This window comes from Rana temporaria, chromosome 5 (genome assembly GCF_905171775.1).
Source record: "Rana temporaria chromosome 5, aRanTem1.1, whole genome shotgun sequence".
Classification (NCBI taxonomy): Eukaryota; Metazoa; Chordata; class Amphibia; order Anura; family Ranidae; genus Rana; species Rana temporaria.
Window position 1 is genome coordinate 300,937,986 of NC_053493.1, and position 24,443 is coordinate 300,962,428.

Below are 24,443 nucleotides of genomic sequence, written 5' to 3' on the forward strand. Positions count from 1 at the left end.
TTCCTCATTACTGGCTTTGATTGACCGCAGTGGGAGCTACCCCAGCAAGGCCCCTCAGACCCAGAAGTGACAGAAGAGCTGTAGAAGTGCACAGCACTGGATCAAATGAAGGGCTCGGTTAAGTAGAAGGGGCCAAGTGGATACTGATGCCAATTTTTTTTTTTCCATAATGCACGAAATGGTAAAAAAAAAAATTAAGTATTGGAACCACTTTAACATGTTAAAGCGTTAAGATTGGGTTTAGATGAATTATAATAAGACTAACTATATTATATTATACCCCTTTTCTTGCATGTCATGTTGTTCTCTGGTTAATTTGTTTTAAAGTTTTGTGTCTGCATAAATTAAAAGAAACTTTGTGTGTGTATATATGTATATGTGTGTGTATATGTATGTGTATGTGTGTGTGTATGTGTGTGTGTATATGTATATATATATATATATATATATATATATATATATATATATATATATATATATATATATATATTGTGTGTGTGTGTATGAACTACAGCTTTCTATTCACTAGAACTGAGTGGAATGATCACTCCCAGCATAGACCATACCCCTGTACCATATTGCTCTGATGTCTGGGGATCCTCCTGATATTTTGAGTTTGTGTGGCTATGTATCATATCAGTCTGGATGTAGACTGAGTACCTTACAGACGCTTACTGAAACATCTCTAGCCTAGAACACACCTCTCTATAGTCTTTCAGTCTGTGCAAATGATGTACAGTGCTATGAAAAAAATGTCATACCCCTTGAACTTTTCCACATTTTGTCATGTTGCAACCAAAACTTAAATGTATTTAATTGGGATTTTATGTGATGGACCAACATAAAGTGTAAGGAAAATTATTAGGCCCCGTACACACGACCAAACATGTCTGCTGAAACTGGTCCGCGGGCCAGTTTCAGCAGACATGTTCGGTCGTGTGTAGGCCCGAGCGTGCAGGATTCCAGCAAACATTTGCCCGCCGGGCCTTTTCCCAGCGGACAAATATTCCTGGACTTGTTTTAAAACAGTCCGCTGGAATCCTGCCCGCTCGGACATGTTCGGTCGTCTGTACAGACCTACCGTATGTCCGAGCGCCCGCCATCCCTCGCATGCGTCGAATGACTTCGACGCATGCGTGGAAGCATTTAACTGGCAGGCCCGCCCACGTCGCCGCGTCGTCGCGGCGACACCGCGGACACGCCCCGCGTATTGTTTACGCGCGGATTTCTGTACGATGGTTAGTACAGCCATCGTACAGAAATCCCCGGCCAGACGTGTACGGTGAAAACGGTCCGGCGGACCGCCTTGATCGTACATGTTTGGTCGTCTGTACGCGGCCTTAATGTTTTTCAAAATTTTAGAAAAAAAAAATCTGAAAAGTGTTGTGTGCATTTAATTAAGCCCCCTTTACGCTGATACCCCTAACTAAAATCTAGTGGAACCAATTGCCTTCAGAAGTCACCTAAGTAGTAAATAGAGTCAAATATGTTAAACAAAAATAACATAGATAATGACCAAATGACAGTAGACAGTACAACGCAAGTCAAGTATCCAGTGCATGTTCACATAAAATTCTGGGTGAAATACTAACACATGGCTATCTTTTGAGATCTAGAGGGTAAAACCTTCACATTTTGTAGTGAGACTTATTAGAGTTTGGGAGTAAAACATCTGGGTATGGGATGAGCAGATATAGTGGTGGAATAAAGAATGAAAGGGAGAGGAGGAGTAAAGAGGGGAGGAGGGGGGGGGTTAAGGTGTAGTGTAGGATGGGAGAGGGTCAGAAGGGAATTGCGCAAATCTTGGTGCAAAAAACCTGTGTGATGGATCAGGAGGTGTTTCAGAGTTGGCTACGGGGTGTCAGAATAGCTTTCAGGGAGTCCCAGGTAGAGTAATTGATCCAAATGAGCCATAGAACCATAGATTTTTCAAAGGTGTCATTGTCTAGGGCTAGCATCTCTTTCATATGCAATAAGTCATTGACCACTGAAACCCATACGGACAAAGGGTGGGTGGTAGTTGTTTTCCAAAATAGGGGTATAAGCTGTCTGGTGGCTGACAAGAAAAAGCTCAGTAAAGTGCGTTTTTGGGAGGCTATAGAGCCTGGAAGCAAAGATAATAAAGCTATCTCCAGGGTGGGTGCTTGTGGCCATTCAAATAAGCTGCTATATATGGTAAAAACCTGCAACCAGAGGGGTTGTATTCCCATACAGTTCCACCAAATGTGTAAATGGCTGCCCTCGGCCGAGCCGCATCTCCAACACAAGGGAGGAACTGATGGGAATATTTCATGTAGAGATTGAGTGTCCCTGTACCATCTGGAGTCGAGTTTAACGTTTTTTTTTTTCCTGGGTGTAGCAGGATATAGAGGATTTGTGTGTGAAGTGGAATGACTTTTGCCAGTTGACTAAAGAGAACTTGATTCAGTGTGATTTTTTTTTTCTCTTTTAATCTCTGTATAAATACAGCTGTTCTGTGAAGCCCTCAGCGGTTTGTTAGGGAACCTTAGTAAACAAACTGTCACGAAGGCCAAGGAACACACCAGACAGCTCAGGGATAAAGGTGTGGAGAAGTTTTAAAGCAGACACTGGGGTTGTGATTTATTTACATGCACAATGCATCTGTTTTAGGGAGCAAAAGCTGGAGTTCTTCTTTAAATAGTGTTGTCATCCTTGCCTGAGCTCTTCCTTGCTTTTCCACAGAACAATTTCTCCGAACATTGTGGAAATAAGGAAATGGTAGTCAAGCACGGAAAGTAATAGAGTTGATAATACTGCTTAGAATTTTTAGTGCAGTGAAGGCACGATGCTGTCAGTTTAAACGGGCATGTAGGAGAACACTGGATTTTTGGTGGATCAACAGATAAATAGATATTTTTCTTTAAGCGCATATATTTCAAAGGAACTTTTTAATGTGCATGTATTGCAATGATGAACTGATTTAAAAAAAAAAAATTGGCCAGTTATACACTTTAATAAAACTCATTTATGGAACTTGTCTTAATGTTGTTCTCTGATGAATTTCAGGGTTCTGCCAAGCAGGGAAAGATTTGCGATTGGTGTCACTCTGCAAAGAACACGTTGAGCTTCCGACAGGATTTCTATTAGTTGGGGTGAAGAACCCATCTCTGCCTGATCATATACTTGTCTGTGCAGTAGATAAAAGATTTCTTCCCGATGATGATGGCAAAAATGCACTTTTAGGTAGGTATTGCTGAGGTCCAGGTACTACAGTGTGACACAAACCAAAAAATCTGTTTAATTTATTTTTAATATTCAAAGTAAACCACGTGTCTGTTTTATTTTTTGAGAAATAACTTTGAAAAACACCCCCTTGCTTTTCTGGTCTTAAGAGCAGATGATGTAGCTTTCACTGTACTTCCTGTAATCCATCTGCCATTAGCTTAGGCATGCAGAAAGGAGGGTGTGCTTAGCTGAGAACCCCCCCCCCCCTTTCTGAAGAGGTCATTAAAACCAATGTTTCACTTTAAAACTTTGAGAAAATAAAACTGTAGACCACAATTGTCGGTCCGGTTCTGTTATACATTTCTGTGATACAGTTTAGAATGGCAAGGGAGCCATCTGACAATAAGTGCATGGTGCTTAGGTCCAGGGGGTTAGGTTTGGCCCAATATTGCCAGGATTACTGAGACAGGCAAGGATAACATAACTAGAGGTGCTTACTGGTAGGCAAGGTATTTAATTTATAAATTTGAGACCTACATTTATATCGTAACAAGACCCCCATGCCTCTCCTGCCCTATGCTTACCTTTTCCCCCCCAACTCTGCAACATATTAGTGGCTAGATTGCACAACCAATTGTCAAAATCTTCCAAGATGTGCAGTGTAAATGTGTGGGCTCAGCCAAGTGGATTTTGACAAATGGTTTTGCAACCTACATAACAATAACTTGGAAGCAAATATAATTGCAGTTTCAAAGTCTCCCTAGTTTGGCCTAATACTTTTTAAAATTTCAGCATACTAATGTCATTGCAGTCTCCTAAAATTAATGATTTGTCAAATGTTTTTGTTGCATGAAGGACTTGAAATGTAGCCAAATTATACTGAGCCTCTGGTTTGCTATGGCTATAGTTAAAACCTTGGATTACTGAGTCTTTGTAGGTTCTCCTTTTTACCTTCAGCCGTTCATTATATTTTTTTAACCAGACCCAAAGTAAATAAAAAAGTAGTTGCATGTTTTCTGGTAGATGTTTATTGCATATGTATGTGTTTTAAAGGTTTCTCCGGAAATTGTGTTGGATGCGGAGAGCGTGGTTTCAGGTATTTTACGGAGTTTTCAAACCACATAAACCTGAAACTTACAACTCAACCAAAGAAGCAAAAGCACTTAAAATGTTACCTAGGGAGGAACTCCCAGGGGTTACTCTGTAAAGGACCACTTATATGCTGGAAAGGTAAGTCCAATGTTTGTTTTAGATAATGGGTAAAGCCTAGTAGACACAATGAGATTATCGGACAAATGATCGTCTTTTTTTTTTTTTTGAATGCTAGTTTCCATATCAAATGTGATTAGGTTACTGTGATGTATTTGTGTTGTATTTTCAGACAAAAATTTTACTGAATTAAGTGACAATCGTACGAGAATATTTGTGATTTTTCCCCTCGGAACATTTTGGATGGCAGCTGTGTACTAATGATCAGATTATTGTACGCTCGCGTCGAAAGTGGATTTTTTTTCTCATTGTGTGTATGAGGCTTAGGGGTTAGACTTTGCTTTATTACTGCCTTTATTGGGAAGTTTGGGGAAGCAGGGAGTCACAATGAATATAAGTGAGGGATAATCCGTAAGCCGTAAAAACATGACTGAGGTTTTATGCTTTTTGCAATCTATTAAGCCCCCATTCACATCTAGGCGTTTTAACGCCTGTAGTCCTACGCCGCCGCCGCCAGAGGGATGAAAACACATGTCCCTCTATGGAGATGGTTCACATCTCCACGCTGAACGCCGGACGCCTGCCGCCTGAAAAAAGGTCCCGGACCTTTTTTTCAGGCGGCGTTCGGCTAGGAGATGGGAACCAATCTGGGGCACATCTAGGCGGACAATACCGGCGTTTTGTCGCCGCAAATCGCGGTACAAAACGCCGCTATTTGTACCGCGATTTGCAGCGACAAAACGCCGCGAATTTGTCTGCCTAGTTGTGAATGGAGCCTTAAAGGATGCTTTTGATAATAATTATATTTCTGTTGGAATAATTTTCCACCATTCCCTGTCCTAGTGGGCAGAAAATCCAAAAGTGGTCCTGTCCCTTCACTACTCTATCCAAGCTAATGTTTTCGGTGTATTTCAAATTTTATAAGCTGTCCTCAGTCATGTATGTCATATTAGAACTATTGTCACTATTATCTGAATATTTGTCATGTAGAACCTCGAAGTCGACCATTTTCTGCTCCAGTTGTTAAGCCAATCACTCCCATCTCAGAGAACGGAAACACTAATGGATACAAGTCCAGATTCTCTCCTTCAGGTAAACTAAAAGATAATGAGATCTTTGTAAACTAATCTTCTTGCCCTGATTTTCTTTTTTTTTTTAACCTTTTAACTATCAATGTATTTCATTATGGATCACTTCAATCCTGCTCGTAATATAACCATTGATGAAGTGTTTCATAAGTGAAGTATTATTGGTGATTAAACCTCTCTAGTGATGGCCATACGCACTTCGATTACGATCACGTGTATCGTTTTTAAGAAGTCTTCTGTTTTTGCAATTTGCAATAACTATTGGCTATGCAGCACACATGATAGAAACTCATATGCCACGTGCACACGATCTGGCTTTTGCCCGGCCAAATCACATCGAAATTCCGACGGAATTCTCTTGGAAAAAATAGAACATGTTCTATATCTAAACTCCGATGGAATTCATCGGAATTTCCGATAAAAAAACTCTGATGGGGCTACACACGATCGGAAAATCCAATGGAAATAGTCCATTGGACTTTTTCCATCAGAAATTCTGATCGTGTGTACAGGGCAATAGAACTGTTGTTGAAGCACATCCAGCACACCAAGTACAACTGGGACAACTGTAGCTATCTAGAAGCAGTGTCTCTTCTGCTTGGATTGCAGCTCTGTTAACAATACCAAGTATTGTTAGGCTTCGTGTACACGGGACGTTTTTACAACTGCTTCTAAATGATTAAACTTGACGGATAGTAAACCATGTTAAAACATTAGTTTTGGCGCTTTTACATGCCGCGTTTGCATTTAGAAGCGTTTAAAAAAAAAAACCTGTGTTTTTTTTTTTTAAATGGGCAAAAAACGCCTATAATCGAAACATGGGTTACCGTGTTTAGTCGCGTTTGGCGTCTGAAGCGTGGAAATCTTCTGCGTCTGAACCCATTTTTTTTGCTTTTAAAGAAACGTTGTTAAGCGCAACTGCCTAAAAACTTCAATAAACGAGACTGTGTACATGGTCACATAGGATAACATTGAATGAGTTCAGGGTCAGTTGAAAAAATCGTCCAACTGCCTCTGAACGTACGTTTAGCAGCGTCCCATGTACATGGGGCCTAACACATGCGAATGGGACAGCCGTGCAAAACTTGCATTATATTAAAAAGAAATGACCACTCTTGGTTAATTCAGTTAGAGCGAGAATAATTTACCACATGAACCACTTGTTGATCCAACAATTATTTGCTTCCGCTTCACCTAAACCTTGGACTGATGAAAAATTGCATGGAAGTGATGAACAAGGAAGATGAAGGTCTTTGTTATTTCAGACAGATGTTTCCAAGAATAACTGATGCCAAGATTAAGGAAGGAATTTTTCTTGGTCCATAGATCAGATACATTAACGACCAGCAGTTTGATCTGTTAGTGGAAATCTCCTGGAAAGTATTTAAGAATGTCATTGAGAATTTTCCTGACAACTGCAGTGGACCAAACTACATTCAGCTGGTTGCCAAACTTTTTAAAGGGACACTAAAGGTTCCTTGTTATTTAAAAAAAAAAAAATGTATACTTGGCTCTTGTTCTGTGCAGTAGGTTTTGCACAGAGTGGTCCCAATCCTAATCTTCTGGGGTCCCTCTGCTTTTGCTCCTGGATTCCCCCCGCACTGAGTGAGCCCTCGGAGAAGCACTGTCCTTCAGGGTACCTGCTCCTGTGTCCTGCTTCCATAGACACTTTGGAGTGATTTCCTCCCACTTCCTATTTTGGTTATTGGACAGGAAGTGAAGGAAAATTTCCCCAATGAGACATAGATGGCAAAAACAAACCTGACAGGGGTTATAACCCTCCCTCATGCTATCCAAAATGGGGGGGGGGGGTTGTCTATAGTTCTACTTTAATTTCAGATTTCTATGATGGGCGGTCAAAAGGATCCTTTCCTGAACACGATTCTTTCTCGTTCAGGAGAGGGACGTTGAACCGCGCCTAACTGCAGCAGCTCATAAACACTGGTAAATGCCTGTACATTGACACATTGACGCTTTTATGGAGTTGTTTAGAAGCTTTGGAGAAAAGAATGCCAAAAGCTAAAGTTTAGGAGCTGCTAATGTACATGAAGCCATTTGACTTATGTACATACAGACTAGGTTGCTGCAATTTTACTGTGACTTTGCTGCATTTTGCGGATAAAACGGTCCTATCCTGAATACTGTAGGAGTTAAGACTCAATGCAGGGACACACCAAGTGTCTTTAGGAAAACACGTTTAATGCACAGGATATTTCCAAACAGATGAAAAAAGGGCATCTTGCCATCAACCAAACAAAAATAAACTTCTGCTCTACCGAGCCTTACTGACCAATTCCATGGTTTTGTAGCAAGTGTCCTTACAATCGCAAATACTTATATCCAAAGTCAGGGATAAGCAGCCATGCTAAAATATGCCTCCTCACATGGAGTCTGTCTGTTTGTCCCACCCAGATCTCTATCAGACTCCCAATAAAAGCAGCACAGGGTAAAGAACTATTCATCTTTACCCTGAAGTCTCTGATGATATTATCTTAGATTATAAATGTAAGAATTTGTGGAGGAACATATATCCCATCAATTACTTTTCCTGTCATTTTAACTTGTTTCACAGGCAACCCGCTACAACGCGATCTTTCCGCGTTCAGAAGAGGGAGGTTGAGCCTCCCCCCTAACTGCAGCAGCTTCTAAACTCTTGTAAAAGCCTATGTGTGCATGGGCACATAGTCTTTTATGGCATTGAGTTTAGGAGCTTTTGCCATTTTTTTTTGTTTTTTTTGCCAAAGCTCCTAAACTCAAGTTTAGAAGTTGTAGTGTACATGAGCCCTTCGTGTGTTTATAACGATGTGTTTGCACATTTTCTATCTTCAGACATACAGTCTTTAGCCTTTGCCAAAGCTCCTACTGCTCTTCATTCAAGTACCCCTCAGGATCTGTCTCGAAATAAGAGCATCGTTAAGCCTTTGCCACTGCCAGTGCACCCCTTGGGAAAGTCCTATCCTGGTAAGATCATAAGTTTTCATACAGTGTGTTCATTGTGAAAATAATACAGTATATTCAAACATTTATATCTCGATCCATTTCTTTCAGCACCTATTTTATTTCAATCGCCAGAAACCAATGGAACCACAAGTGTAGCAAGGGGCACTTTGCTAACTCCTGCACCTTCTCAAACTTTTTCTCAGTCAACTTCAAGTCCTAGCAGCAATAGTGGAGAAAATGGTATGTAGCTACCCCACACTTAAATTCCAGGTTTGGGGTCTGAAATGCCCCATGATTCATGTACTGTTAAAGTGACTCTTCATAATCAGGGTTCCCTTTATTTTAAACAACTTGTGAAAAGCTGGACAGAAATATGATTACTTGTCCTAACATTTTAAAATTAAATGAGAACTAAGTCAAATGTAAGGGGTTGAGTAGGAATTTCTTCTTCCCTTTGTTTTTTTTTTCTTTTTCTCCAATACTGCTTTTTAATTGAACATTATAAACAATGTAAATATAGCATACACAACATGCCATTGGAACAGAATACAATTCCAAGATGTCAAAAATCTATTCTTGTCACCATCCCAAAGTTAACATATACATAGAAGTAGGATAACACCGTGGTGTATTTTTGGTTTTGTGGTGCCCTAGGCAAGACTAAAATCGGGGCCAGCCAGGGTACACCGTTCTGGTCTTGGAGTCTGATGGGGAAGCTAGCCGTTCAGTGAACAGCTGCAGCTTCCTCAGACCCTCCGTGCCATATATAGAATTACTGCCCATGATGATGCCTCACTTGTGTGGTATGATCACTGTTTGCATGTGTGCGAGACTGACACGGGAGGACGGCTGCATTTTATTTCTTTGCTTTTTATTAAATTTTAAAATTTATTTATTTTTACACTGATTTTGTTTATAATTTTTTATTTTTTTAATCACGTTTATTGCTTTCACAAGGAATGTAAATATTCTAGTGACAGAAAATAAGCGTGAGACAGGTACTCTTTATGGACAGATCTGGGGGCCAGATCCCTTCTCTTCACTTAAAAGCATTCAAAACGCCAAGATTGATTGTTTTTGAATGCTTTCGATTTTTAAAAACTGGGGCCAATGGTTTTAAAGTAAACCAAAATGTCATGATCAATTTGGGTTTACTGTTACAAATAGCCTTTGCTTTGTTGTCCGGCCAGCCAGCAGGAGATCTTGAGAGAGCTGCGGGAGGGGGGGGATCATCCCCTCCCACTACTTGCCATAGCAATTGAGCAGCTAGAAGACTGCTCCTATTGCTATTACAAGAGAGCCGGCTCTAAAACAAACAAAAAAAAAAGCTGCAGGCACCATCCTAGTACAGCCATTGAAAAGGCGGGAAGTCGTTGCTGCCCCCCTGTACACTGTAATACAAATTCCCCTTTTGTTGGAGCCCTTACAAAAAAAAGAAAAGTGTTCTCCACAAAGCATCTGCGTGCGGTAATCCAATGAGTATTTGCTACAATGAGCACATAATGACACAAGAGAAATCTATGTAAATTCTCTGCCTTATAGAGAACATATTCCTCTGTACATTGGTCAGAATCTTACAGAACGTTATAACGCAAATGGAAATAAAACATGAGGTCTCGGGTAACTCACAAGTATTGAATAGTTTTGAATGTATTGAATAGTTTTATTCCAGGGCCCCAGATTTTATAGAATTTTATGAGGGCATTGCCTAGCTTCATATGTCGGCTTATAAAGCGGAAAAACATGATCAAATTCTTCCACAAGTTATTCTGAATGACTTCCTGGTGTATCCATTGTAACATCACAAATCTATTTCCTCCAACACTCCTAATATGCACCACTTTGGAATACAGATGTTGGTAAAGTCAAAGCGTGTAGCAATAAAATGAGTTACTTTAGACCTAAAGGGACCAATTTTGTTGCAAACCCAAAGCATATGGAGCAAATCTCCCAAATATGTATTACATTTTTGGAGATCAGCCCTCCTACGCATCTTACACAATCAAAGTGGTGTATAATATATCCCATGAAATACACATTTTTGAAATAAGCATGAAGGATCTCATCCCAATTTCGGCCGAAAGATCTGGAATATCATGCGACCAGTTAGCCCTTAATTTACTTCTCATTTACAGATATGTGGGGTTGCCTTGTTATAGTATTTATAGTAGTAAACTATAAAAGGAGGAGATTGACTTGGAGTGTATGGGATATAACGGGACCTTTTTCAAGTACAGAGTTCTGGGGGTGAATTTCTGTAGTCCCTAGCTGAGCTGCAGCTGTGTGTTTCTTTTTTTTTTTACATAAATAATTTTATTCATTTTTTCACAAAACAATACAATTAATACAACATAAAATCAGTATACAGACTGACATATATGGTCTCGATATGTACCCCTTTCATTAAAAATAATGAAAAAACAAATACAAAAAGAAAACTGTATCTTCTTCTACCAATACTATATACCACTCCTGGGTTTCTCCACCACGTTCACCCCAGGGCCGATCCTTCCCCCTCCACTCTCCCGGGGAGACAGGGTCACACCACCTATACCCTATACCCACAGTGAGTGGAGGGGGGGGAAGAACATAAGGAAAGAGAGAGAGAGAGAGGAGAGAGAGAGAAGGAGAGGGAGGGAGACAGAGAGAGGGGAAGAGAGAAAAAAAAAAAAAAGGGGGGGGGGGGAGGCTTTCCCCTATGAAAACCAAATGAAAAATACTGAGTCCTACAAAAATATAGTGAAAAATATAGGGGTTAATTCCCCTTATTGTGTATTTACTTAAATATACAAAAACACCAGTGAATATATGAAAGAAAAAGAAAAAAAGTGAGAAATATAGGGGTTAATTCCCCTTATTGTGTATTTACTTAAGTGTACATAAACAACAAAAAAAAAAAAAGCTGCGTGTTTCAATTGGAGGCATCGAAAATGTCAGGAAGTCGAGATATTAAATTCTTGTTGGAGATGGGAAAAGGGTTTAAAAGAGCCTCGGTCATACAGCTGATAGATGTATTTCAGATGTTTTTGCACCCAGAGGCAGGCATCAGGCAACATAAAAAAAAATGGACAAAGATGGGGTTAAACCAAATTGGTTGATTGGGGCAGATAGACTGGGAGGAGTTAGCCAGCAGGGATAAACATTGACTTTATATTTTCAAGTAAACTTTAAGGATGGTTACCCCATCAGTAGGGTGGAGAGACCTCCTATAAATAAAGTTGGTCAAAGTTTTAAAGGAAGAAACTAGGGCCACAACCCTGGCTACATTATTTAATTGTGGGAAAAGCCACCAATGTATGTATCTATACCAGTTGGGAGGCATAATAATACAATCAATTTGGTAAAGCTAAACCACCCTGGGAAGTTGGCAACTACAGAGTAGAGATGAGCTCCGGCGTGTTTGCTCAGTCCATGTGCAGAGCTCACCAGGAAGTCGGCACAGCGCTGCGCTAATCACAGGCAGTGCGACATTGTCCCGATGCTCGGCTGCAGAGATCGGGAAATGTCTCCCTGCCTGTGATTAGCGCAGCACCGCGCCAACTTCCTGGCGGGCTCTGCACATGGACTGTGCAAACACGCTGGAGCTCATCCCTACTGCAGGGTAGCTAAAACGTTTCTTTGATTCTAAAGCTGGATACACATGATACCATTTTCTGTAGATTTTTATTCTTCAAATTTACCAAAACCTTATAATATGAGGTCAAACCTTAAGAGTTTCACTTTATATGCAATCGGGCAGGCCCTTGCACTACATGCCACCGCTTGGTAAATCTAAAGAAAATGGGGCAACAAAGTTGTATAGTGTGTATGAGGTCTTAAGCCCCATACACAATATTAGATTTTCTACAGATTTTTGTCTTCAGATTTACTAAAACCTTGTAGTGCAAGGGCCTGCCTGATTGCATACAAATTGAAACTCCTAAGTTTTGTCCTCAGTATTATATGGTTTTGGTAAATCTGCAGAAAATCCAATAGTGTGTATGGGGCTATAGAGTACCATAAGTTGTGTGGGTATTTCAGTGATCTGGTGTGTAGATACCATTTAGCATGCTTCCTCATTTTACTGTATAATTTTCTGTCCTTCTCCATCTTCTCAGTTAGGATATCGCACATTGGCTTTAGACATTTAATATTCTTTGTTATTGAAGCTGTCTTAATAAAATATTATTTACGGTACTTTAGAAGATGTGATCTATTTAACGTTGTGAATTAAAGGGGAGTTTTTTTTTTTTTGCATTCCAGCAGTTATTACATTTTCTGGACCACCAAAAAAACGACATCGGGGATGGCCTCCAAGTTCACCACTTCAGACACCTGTTTTGGCCTTCCCTGCACCTCCTATGCGCCCTATAACAAGACCAGGTATAGAGTAAAATCTGAGCAATTCTATAGGTTTTTAGCATCTGCAGACCTTTAATAGATTTTTTTCTTGGAACATTCAGTGGCTGAATTACACATAGACAGCTAATGGTTGATATCTGTATCCAAGCATGTTGCCTGTAGCAACTAATCAGATTTTCTATCGTACCACTGAACGTTTTTAGATATCTGCAACATATTTTACAGTTTTTTTTCCTACCTTGATTCTTCTGCTATGCATATATACTGTATTCTGATACATTGTATAATGGTATACTGTCCCAGTCTATTATGTCTGCTTACCTAACCAAAATAAAGTTAGGGCTGGTCGTGGTGTGACCCCTGGGCAGCGCGATGGGCAGTCAGTTTACATTTCGACCCTAAAGGATAACTAAAACCATAAACAATGTTGTATAGATCGGCTTACCAGTTTTGTAGTAGCTGCAATGTATACAATTTTAGTTCTCATTAGTTTTCCCTTTTTAGGCGAAGAAGATTTTTGGCAACTACCGAAAATGCCTGTTGATCTTGACTCAAATGCAGTGTTCTTGTAACTTGCTATCAGATGAACAGAAGGCACAAGCAAATGTCTTTCATTTGTTACTGCCAACTTTATCAACTCCCATGGAGTTACAAAGGCAGACATGTTTGAAGTCCAGCCTGGATGACAACCATGGCTCTCTCCATAGATAAAGTTGAGAAGTAAACCTAGCCACCAAGGGAGAGGAAGTGTTATTTGCAGGATTACTAGGTTAAAATAAAGAGATAATAGGCAGAAAAAAAGTAAACTGATGCAACAGCCACCACAAGTAAGATCTGTTAAGCTGCAATATATTAAATTTTAATTTTTAAGTATGTAACCAGTGGTCATTGACTCAAAGCAGCATGATGATCAACTAGATTTTTCAGTGAAATCAACCATGGCAGCCTGCAAATTTCTTTTAAAACAAGTTTCCTTTTTAAAAGTAAAACTCCAGGATGCTACATTTTAATTCAGTTGTGCACGCCTTTAAAATAACTACATTTATTTTTACTTACAAATAGCATTATTACCTGACTTGTATCCACTTTTGTCTTCTCCCACAATTATGGGGGAGCTAGAAGCGATGACCTCATTAATCTACTGCTGCTCCTTCTCTGTCCAGTCAGCAGGCTGGCTGCAGAAAGAGGACACCATGGTATTCCTTAACTATAACCGAGAAAGTGGCATCACCCTCTTTGCTTTCTTATCTGACCGAGGTGCAGGAAACACAAAAGTGGCTGGAAAGAAAAATGACCAAACTTTTGGCAATTAAGACAGGTTTATGTGAACCATCCCTGGCTGAAGCCTGGGAATAATTTAAAAGCTGCTGTCAGCAAGTGATGCGTTTAATCTCAGTTATGTAATAAGATGTTGGACTATATTTAGGGATTGTTCACCCAATCAATACTGATCAGTGCAGCTCAAACCATTTGGTGTGAACAAGTTAATATGCAAATAATTTGAGTTGTGAAAGTTGAATTTATTTGTTTATATACAAAATCTGTAAATTGATATTTCTTTATCGTTACATCACGGGACACAGAGCGGCATTCATTACTATATGGGTTATATGGAGTACCTTCAGGTGTAGACACTGGCAATCTTCAAACAGGAAATGCCCCTCCCTATATAACCCCCTCCCATAGGAGGAGTACCTCAGTTTTTTCGCCAGTGTCTTAGGTAGATGGTCACGGAGGAGGTGTTACTCACCTCTTTAAATGAGATGCAGAAAAGCATGGGAAAGATGATTGCCGCAGCTATGCGGGGTAGTAAGCGGAATAGATCTCCGTCACCCGTGCGCGGACCCTCGGAAGAGGAGGTCCTTTCCTCTGGGGAATTGGACGACCTCTTGGACAAGGACCAAGTAGGTTCAGGGATCGATGATCCGGATACAGAGGAGTCTGGGGCAGTCTCCCTGAGGGAGAGCTGGTGGATTCAAGACTTGACGGACTTGGTCCATAAGGCATTCAACCTGCCTGTACCAGATCTCCAGGTATCGACGGTTTCAGCTTTGGGCTCACTGAGGGCGCCTCAAAGCAGTGCTGTGTTTCCGATCCATCCTCTATTGGAGGGAGTCTTGTTCCAAGATTGGAACAAACCAGACAAGGTTTTCTTACCACCTAAGAAATTTTCTGTCTTGTATCCTATGGAAGAAAAGTTTTCCAAGAGATGGGCTTCTCCTGCAGTAGACGCAGCCATCTCATGTGTTAACAAATCGTTAACATGCCCTGTAGAAAACATACAGGTTTTCAAGGATCCAGTTGATAAGCGCTTGGAAGCACTACTTAAGAACTCCTTCACTGCTGCAGGGGCAGTAGTACAGCCAGCCGTGGCTGCGATTGGAGTCGCTCAAGCTTTATCGGATCAATTTAAGCAAATGCTTGAACTTATTCCTGCCGAGCAGGCAGAAGAATTTTCGGATGTCCCTAAGGCCATTTGTTTTACGGTAGACGCTATCAAGGATTCTATCCAGCAAGCGTCACGTTTATCGTTATCCCTTATCCATATGAGAAGACTCTTATGGTTAAAAAGCTGGGAGGCTGAGCCCCCATGCAAGAAGCTCCTGGTAGGGTTCCCCTTCCATGGAGGTCGGCTCTTCGGAGAAGACCTAGATAAATACATTCAGACCATTTCAAACGGCAAGAGTACTCTCTTGCCAACTAAGAAGAAGGTTCAGGGGCCTGCGTTTAAACGACAGTCCTCCCCTGGACAGGGGCCCTCTAATGCCAAGCAGTATCGACGGCCCCCTGCAAGAACAAACTTCGGCTTCAACAGCAGATCACAAAGACAGGCTGTTAGAGGCAAGAGGCAGTGGTTTCGCAAACCAGCAAAACCAGCCCCCAAGTCTACCTTATGAAGGGGCGCCCCCACCCACGAAGGTGGGGGGAAGGCTGCGACTCTTTTCGGAGATTTGGGAGGCCAGCATTCCCGACGAGTGGGTACGGTCTTCCGTGGCCACAGGCTACAAGCTAGAGTTCCTAAGGTTTCCTCCTCCTCATTTCCAGGAGTCGAGGATTCCAAACGATCTGGAGAAAGGAGCCGCATTAAGATCGGCTCTAGATCATCTACTTTCCCAGGAAGTAATAGTAGAGGTACCAGTCCTGGAACAGGGACTGGGTTTCTACTCCAACCTATTCATCATCCCAAAGCCCAATGGAGATGTCAGGCCAATTTTGGACCTAAAGATGGTAAATGCATACTTAAAAGTCCGCTCATTTCGGATGGAATCCGTGCGGTCAGCAGCTGCCACACTCCAAAAGGACGACTTCATGGCGTCCATAGACATAAAGGATGCCTACCTTCATGTTCCAATTTATCAGCCACATCAAAGATATCTACGCTTTATGGTGGCTTCGCGTCATTTCCAATTCGTGGCGCTTCCCTTCGGGTTGGCTACGGCCCCCCGCGTGTTCACGAAGGTTCTAGCTCCAATCCTAGCCAAGCTAAGGATTCAAGGGGTCACGATCCTAGCATACCTGGACGACCTCCTAGTCATAGACCACTCGTCTCCCGGCTTGGAGCGAGCAGTGGCCCTCACGGTCCAATACCTCGAGAGGTTCGGCTGGGTCCTAAATCGGGAAAAGTCAGCATTCCAGCCCACAAGGCAATTGGAATATCTCGGCATGAGATTAGACACAGAACAACAAAGAGTGTTCCTACCTCTGAGGAAGGTCAAAGCCATCAAGGAATTAATCCTACTGGTTCTAAGCAAGAAAGAACCGACTATTCGCCTATGTATGAGACTACTAGGCAAGATGGTGGCTACCTTCGAGGCGGTGCCATACGCCCAGAGCCACACTCGCATCCTGCAGGCAGCCATCCTGTCAGCATGGAGCAGAAGGCCACAGGCCTTGGATATCCCGTTGCCACTCTCATCAAGAGTCCGGCAAAGTCTGTGTTGGTGGTTAGACCCTCAGAACCTACTGAAGGGAAGGTCTTTCAGCCCAGTGGCTTGGAAGATAGTGACCACAGACGCCAGCCTGACGGGCTGGGGAGCAATTGTGGAGGGTTCCACTCGCCAAGGTATTTGGGCAAAGCCAGAGAAGCTGTTACCCATCAACATCTTGGAGCTCAGAGCTGTTCGACTAGCCCTCAGGGCTTGGACGTCGAAATTGCAGGGGTTCCCGGTGAGAATTCAATCAGACAATGCCACGGCAGTGGCATACATAAATCACCAAGGGGGAACCAGGAGTCAGGCCGCTCAGAGAGAAGTGAGCTTGATTCTCCTATGGGCAGAGGCTCATGTGCCCTGCATATCGGCAATATTCATTCCCGGAGTGGACAACTTTCAGGCGGACTTCTTAAGCCGCCAGACTCTATGGCCGGGGGAATGGTCTCTGCATCCACAAGTCTTTCAAGCACTCTGCCAAAGATGGGGAGTGCCGGACGTGGATATCATGGCATCGAGACTCAACAAGAAGCTAGACAGGTTCATGTCCCGCTCAAGGGATCTGATGGCCTGCGGAACCGATGCTCTGGTTTGCCCTTGGCATCAGTTCAAACTTCTTTATGCGTTTCCCCCGCTCCAGTTACTACCCCGCCTGCTGCGCAGGATCAGGGTGGAGCGCATACCAGTCATCCTGGTAGCTCCAGCATGGCCCAGAAGGGCATGGTACTCACTAATCCTAAGGATGGTAGTGGGAAGCCCTTGGACTCTGCCTCTAAGGCCAGACCTGCTATCGCAAGGTCCGATCCTCCACCCTGCCTTACGGCATCTAAATTTGACGGCCTGGAAGCTGAATCCTTGATTCTCAGGGGTAGAGGTCTGTCTCGGAAGGTAATCTCTACCCTAATCAGAGCCAGGAAACCGGTCTCTAGGGTGATTTATCACAGGGTCTGGAAGGCCTATATAGGCTGGTGCGAGTCCAAGCTATGGCTTCCTCGCAGGTTCACCATAGATAGAGTTTTAAGTTTTCTCCAGCTAGGAGTGGATAAAGGATTGGCATTAAGCACAATCAAAGGACAGATTTCTGCCCTGTCAGTGTGGTTTCAGCGGCCGCTGGCCACCCACTCGCTGGTTAAGACCTTCCTTCAAGGGGTCTTACGTATTAAACCTCCAGTTAAATCCCCGCTTTGTCCGTGGGATTTAAATCTTGTTCTGTCAAGTTTACAGAAACAACCGTTTGAGCCGTTGGCTGAAGTTCCTTTGGTTCTACTGACAAGGAAGTTGGTATTTTTGGTTGCCATAGTTTCCGCAAGAAGAGTTTCGGAACTGGCAGCCTTATCCTGTAAGGAACCATATCTTATATTTCATAAGGACAAGGTCGTTCTCCGCCCTCATCCTTCCTTCCTACCGAAGGTCATATCCAGTTTTCATTTGAACCAGGATTTGGTATTACCATCCTTCTTCCCTAAACCTACTTCCAGAAAGGAAGGGTTGCTGCATACCTTGGATATTGTCAGGGCCATGAAGGCCTATCTTAAAGCTACAGAGAAAATCCGAAAAACAGATGTGCTGTTTATTCTACCGGATGGGCCCAAGAAGGGGCAGGCAGCTGCAAAGTCCACCATTTCTAGGTGGATTAAGCAATTAATCACTCAGGCCTACGGCTTGAAAGGGTTGCCTCCTCCAGTATCATTAAAGGCTCATTCTACTAGAGCCATGGGCGCCTCCTGGGCAGCACACCACCAGATCTCTATGGCTCAAGTTTGCAAGGCGGCAACCTGGTCTTCTGTCCACACATTTACAAAATTCTATAAGTTGGACGTAAGAAGGAATACTGATACTGCCTTCGGGCAGGCAGTGCTGCAAGCTGCAGTTTGAGACCCTCGGATTCCGGGGGCTCCTCTTTTTTTGAGTTAAATTTAAAATTTAAGATTATTTTTTCTCAAATAAGTTGGATTTATTATGATTTGAGTATATCTCTAAATTGAATCCTTTTGTCTTGGAGATGTTCTCCCTCCCCTCATTGTAAGCATTGCTTTGGGACATCCCATATAGTAATGAATGCCGCTCTGTGTCCCGTGATGTAACGATAAAGAAAAAGAGATTTTTAATACAGCTTACCTGTAAAATCTTTTTCTTGGAGTACATCACGGGACACAGAGCTCCCACCCCTCTTTTTGAGGACCATTTTGGGAGGCATACTGCTTGCTACAAAACTGAGGTACTCCTCCTATGGGAGGGGGTTATATAGGGAGGGGCATTTCCTGTTTGAAGATTGCCAGTGTCTACACCTGAAGGTACTCCATATAACCCATATAGTAATGAATGCCGCTCTGTGTCCCGTGATGTACTCCAAGAAAAAGATTTTACAGGTAAGCTGTATTAAAAATCTCTTTTTTGTGAATTTGATCATTTTATTATTCTGTTTCATGCTCTAGTTACTGTGCCACCGCCAGTTTTGGGAGCAGTTTTCCAGCCACAGCCGATCCCAGCAGGCGAAACTGTAATTGTGGCAGAAAACCTATTGAATAATTCTGGAGTGAGGCCTGTTATTTTGATAGGTGAGCATTGCCGTTATTAAAATGTTTGCGCTTATTATATTACCCCCCCCCCCTTTACCCTGTAGCGCAGTGATGGCGAACCTTGACACTCCAGGTGTTTTGGAACTACATTTCGCATGATGCTCATGCACTCTGCAGTGTAGTTGAGCATCATGGGAAATGTAGTTCCAAAACATCTGGGGTGCCAAGGTTTGCCATCACTGCTGTAGAATATTAATGCAACACATTAAAGTCTTTCGATGTATAGTAATATTCCATTACACTAACCAATGTGGTTAACACTATAAAAATATGTTCAATAAACCTGAAGATTTTATGATCACTTTCCCAGATAGTCCTTCTCGATCAAGGAAAGGCTGATTGTCCAGCACACTTCAGCTAAGCATGCATACAAGTACTGAAACTAAGCCAAGCATAAGTGACAGTCAATTACATCTATGTTGGTAGTAGAGAAATAACTCTTTACATAATTGTATGAAATCTTCAAGTTATATTGTATATTCAGCAAGGGTTTATTTTTTAATGTTTATGTATTTTTTTTTCTTCAAATGGTATTATTTATATCAAGTTGATTTTTTAAATTGTATTCTAAAGTGGAATCTTAGTTATAAAACAAAACAAAAAAGACATACAGGCATGATTTTTTTTTATTTAGAGGAGACCTACTATGCCTCTTTGGCATTATTGTTTCTTTCCTGCCTGTCACTCTATACTGAGCTGCACCCACAGTGTACAATTTCTGCATTCACCGAAATGAATGCACTCCCGAACAACTTATGATCAGGAACCCAGAAGAAGACCGGCCAAAGATGTTAGTGGCCGGTGAAGGAGCTCTGAACATTGCTGGAGTGGAGGGAATATAGTTTTGCTTAAAATGTAGATAAGGTTTTGTGGAAAAAAAATGTAGATAAGGTTGCACATTAACTTTTAAAAAGTTACTTTAAAGCCAGAATCTCCATTGTCACCGTAACTGAAAGTGATGAGAGAGTCAACTTTTTAAGTTGTCACCAACTGGAATTTCCAGGAACTTCCAATGGGAAGACTTGTTCCTGTGACAGTTGAAGGAACCAACATTAATTTCTTGACAGTGAGGTACATATAACACAGAAATGTGTAAGGGCTTGCTTATCAACTTGGATTAGGATTTTTAGTATAAAGAGTTTTGATAGAGCTGCTGTACATAAACTGTAGTAAAGTACTTGCAAAAATAGACTAATCATGGCAATAGAAGTGATTTGCCAGTGTTTATTGTCCTTCTCCAGGGCTTTGACTCTAAACGGTGTTCATTCAGAAAGCAGGGCTTGGAATGACTTGAACGGCACCATATGAATGTCTTTTCTAAAAAATATGTTTATGAATCTGTGTGTCTTTGTATTGTTTTTGGCATGCATGTACACAATTTGATCTTTCAGTGATTATACCGTTGCAGTTGCCCTGTTTAGTACATGTCACTGGCTCTTCAGACACAATTTATACAAAAAGCATAACATTTTACCTTTTTTTTATCTTTTATTGTTAACTTAAAGTCTTTGGGCTGTTTTCTGTTTCTGAAATATTGTTCTAGGCTATGGTGCATTGCCATATTTCTATGGAAATGTCGGAGATATTGTTGTAAGTCCAATGTTGGTGAATTGCTACAAGTTACAGGAGTTGGAAAAGAAGGAACTGGATCAGATGGGAGTGGCCAGCAGCCAGTTCCTGAGTGTCGAAAACCTCATTCTTCTGACAATACAATATCTTGTGAAGCTTGGTGAGTACAAATGGTTTTGAATATTTGAAGAAAATTTTTTTTTTTTTTTTTTTATTTCTCCTAAGAAATCTTGCATGTTACTTTTTGATAACTTTGCCACGAAATGCTACTTTTTTGTAATGTAAATATTTTACCTTTTTAGGTTCAGATCAAATACCAATTCGGGAAGTGTTTGAGAAAATTGTGCTGAAAGCTCTACAGGAATTTACCTATAAAGAACGTTCTTTGCCTATGACTTCTGCCATGTTGGTGACACCAGCTCAGTTACCTTGGTTGGCTCGTTTGTCAGCCAGTGTTTCTCAGGATTCGGTTCATGTTCTCGTTACCCAAAACTCTCTTGCAGAGGGAATATCTGAGACTCTTCGCTCTTTAGCTGATATGAAACCTCTGCAGAAGATTCCAGACTATGTAGTAGCAATCTGTTCCTCAAAAGCCAGAGGAAATGAGTTTTGTGTTATTGCTCTTGGTAAGTAATAAAATATGCAAATTGTAAGCTGATTAAATTGGCAACTGGCTCTCAAAATAATATCTATACAATGTAATTGATTTTTACATACAAATAAAAGATTCTAAAGGTTGTTTATTATTTAAAAAAAAAAAATATGGTTTTGCACAGAGCAGCCCTGATCCTCTTCTTTTTGGGTCCCCAGCTGGCTGTCCTGGCTCCTCCCTCTAAACCACCCCCCCCCACCATAGCTTCTTGCTATGGAGGTTTTCTGTCAAAACAGCCATCTCGTCAGTCTCCAATTACGTCACTTCTTGTGACTCTCCAGTATCAGTAATTGGACATTTGGACAAGTTGGCTATTTTGACACAACACCGGCAGCGTATACACTTTGGTAGACGATATAATGAGTGGAAATTTTTAGTCGGCCCGCTAGTTCCTCCTTAGCCGCTGTTCTATCACAACAGCCAACTCGTCGGGTACCTTAGTGTATACGCTGGTGATGTTGGCAAAATAGCCAGGTTGTCCAAATGTTAAATTACTGATGCTGGGGAGTCAAGGAAGTGGCGTGGTTGGAGATTTCGACGAGTTGGCTGTTTTGACAGAATGGGGTACTCGAGCAGGCTCACTCCTGAGCCACGCTCCTGTAAATGGACACTGTCCATTCACACAGCGTGGCTTTGCCCCACCTCTGCTCTCTCCTCATTGGCTAACTGACTGTGATTGACAGCCATTGGCTGTCAATCACAGTCTGCTGTGTGAGCCATAGAGGAGAGAGTGAATTGGGAGAGCTGCTGCTCTTATGCACAACGCTGGACACCCAGATAGAATGCATTAAGGTAAAGAAAAACTGCCTTAGGATGATCTGAGTCTGTTGTATAGGGCAGGATGTATGGGACCTTTTTAAACTTTATTTAAAAAATAAATAAAATAATTTTGGTTTAGTATGAAGATGTATGCAAATTTTAAAAACCTAAAGGGATTTATCCCTTTATCTGAAAGCTGGCTTGTCCAACACCCATTCATATGCTACTTGCCCGTCCCTGCCAGCCAGTAAATGGCTCTCAAAAGATTGTGCACAGTAGTTGCAGTAAATCCAGGGATGGTGTTTTTGATTCTTCTCTACATGGTCTACAACTTTTTCAGGAAATGAGTGAATTACTTGGTAGACCTTTTTTCCGATTACAGCTCAGTACCACAAGATAAAGGGAGGGTTTAAGGCATTAATTTGAAACGTGCTTGACTTGTCTGGATACATTTACAAGAGATGATCTAGTTTAAATATACATGTACTGTTTTTAAATTATTGTGCTGCTTAAATTAAAGCATTGTGTTAGAACTATTTAGGGATCCAATGAGTTTGTCACACCCGAATCATTACATGTCTTTCTCAAAGCATACTAAATAACACTGGTCCAAAATTGTGTCATAGATCTGGTATTACTGCCATGATAATGTCATCAGACTGGGTCAAGTTATGCAACAGCACTAACAGCTCACAGACACACAAGACTAGATATCGACAGACTTTTGCTTAGCACATGACCTTCATTTATATTTAAATGTCATGGCACCATGACTTATGCTAGAAAGAATTGTACCAGTTAGGTGTTCCTTTTTGTTTACTTTGGAAGACCATTCAAATTTACCCAAGGCAGCTGGAAATATACTGTGTTTTAGTAAGTTGGTAGTACAATTGATTGTGATCCTTATCTTCAATTATTTATTTTTATAGGTAAATATCAATCCCGGGTTCTGGCAGAGAGCATGCTGACAACCAGTGAGTTTTTGAAAGAGATCAGTTATGAGCTTATCACAGGGAAAGTTAGCTTCTTGGCCTCCCATTTTAAGAACACATCCACAGGTAAGCAGTAATAAGTATGTCGCCTCAATTTTCATGAACGTAAGGCCTCATGTACACTGCTGCTGGTAAACGGACGTTTAGAAGCAATTGGGCATTTTTTTCAACTGCTCCTGAACTTTCCTCTGTTATCTTATCAGTACATGTACACTGGTTCATTTATAGTTTTTTCTAGGCCGTTGTGTTTAGAGGCTTTTTCTTGAACCCAAAAAATGCGTTCTGGGCCAAACGCGGCTTAACACGGCAACTTGTGTTTTTAGCAGCATTTCGTTTTTTCAACTGCTTCTAGACGTAAACGCGGCTAAAATGCAGTTTTTAGACACTGATTTTTAGCTGTCAAGTTAAATTGTTCAGGAGAGGTTGAACAGCATCCCGTGTACATGAAGCCTAAGGGTTTACTTCTGACAATTTATAGCTGTATTTTATAATGGCAATTTATCAGGGCTTCTTTAACAAGTTGAGGACATTGGACATGCTACATACCCCCCCAAAAATGTAAATTACACAGGTCATACATAGTTTGCTGTTCTCCCCTTCTGCTGCTCCCTTCAAAACTATTTCTGGCAGTTCCTGGCTGTCAAAAAGACAGCCAGAAGTTACTATGTCATACAGCAGTTATTGAATTATTACTTTGTTTGCTCTTTATTTTTAATGTGAGTGTGACACCTAAAAAATAAACAAAACAAAGTTTAAATAATGGGTGCATAAAAATTACAGAAATAACAGCTAAGGGAACAAGGAGGAGATATTAGAGTTGTTGAGGGTAAGCTGACGGTTAATCCTGCTAGGTTAAATAAGACTACATTTTATCAAATAAAATAAAAATTTAATTTGCACTTTGCACTCCAGAAGCATATTTTAGTGTTATTAAAAACCAACAAGTTTGAGAATAAGATTATGCTTTTTACATTTTTTTTTTTTTGTCTACGGTTGACATTGCATTGAAAAAAGTAACGAAATAAAATAAAATAAAAACAAAACTATCACCAAAAGAAAGCCTTGTTTTGTCTTAAAAAGTTGTATTTGTTTTTTGTTTGTTTTTTCAAAATATGTATTAATTTTTACCAATTTAAAGTTAAAGGAGTTCTCCAAGCTAAAACTTTTAACCCCCGCTGTGCCCGGGCTGTAAAACTATA

The 24,443-nt window shown here is 41.2% G+C and overlaps 1 protein-coding gene across 2 annotated transcripts in view; it reads left to right on the top strand.

Moving 5' to 3' along the window:
- GREB1L (GREB1 like retinoic acid receptor coactivator) overlaps positions 1–24,443 on the top strand; it is a 161,394-nt gene that overhangs the window by 88,716 nt on the left and 48,235 nt on the right. For both annotated transcript variants that reach the window (XM_040354049.1, XM_040354050.1), the window contains exons 8-17: positions 3,028–3,204; positions 4,240–4,416; positions 5,386–5,487; positions 8,313–8,444; positions 8,532–8,663; positions 12,666–12,785; positions 19,129–19,251; positions 20,816–21,001; positions 21,144–21,467; positions 23,182–23,310. In XM_040354049.1, coding sequence (XP_040209983.1) covers positions 3,028–3,204; positions 4,240–4,416; positions 5,386–5,487; positions 8,313–8,444; positions 8,532–8,663; positions 12,666–12,785; positions 19,129–19,251; positions 20,816–21,001; positions 21,144–21,467; positions 23,182–23,310 — 1,602 coding nt within the window. The remainder of the gene's footprint in view (positions 1–3,027; positions 3,205–4,239; positions 4,417–5,385; positions 5,488–8,312; positions 8,445–8,531; positions 8,664–12,665; positions 12,786–19,128; positions 19,252–20,815; positions 21,002–21,143; positions 21,468–23,181; positions 23,311–24,443) is intronic.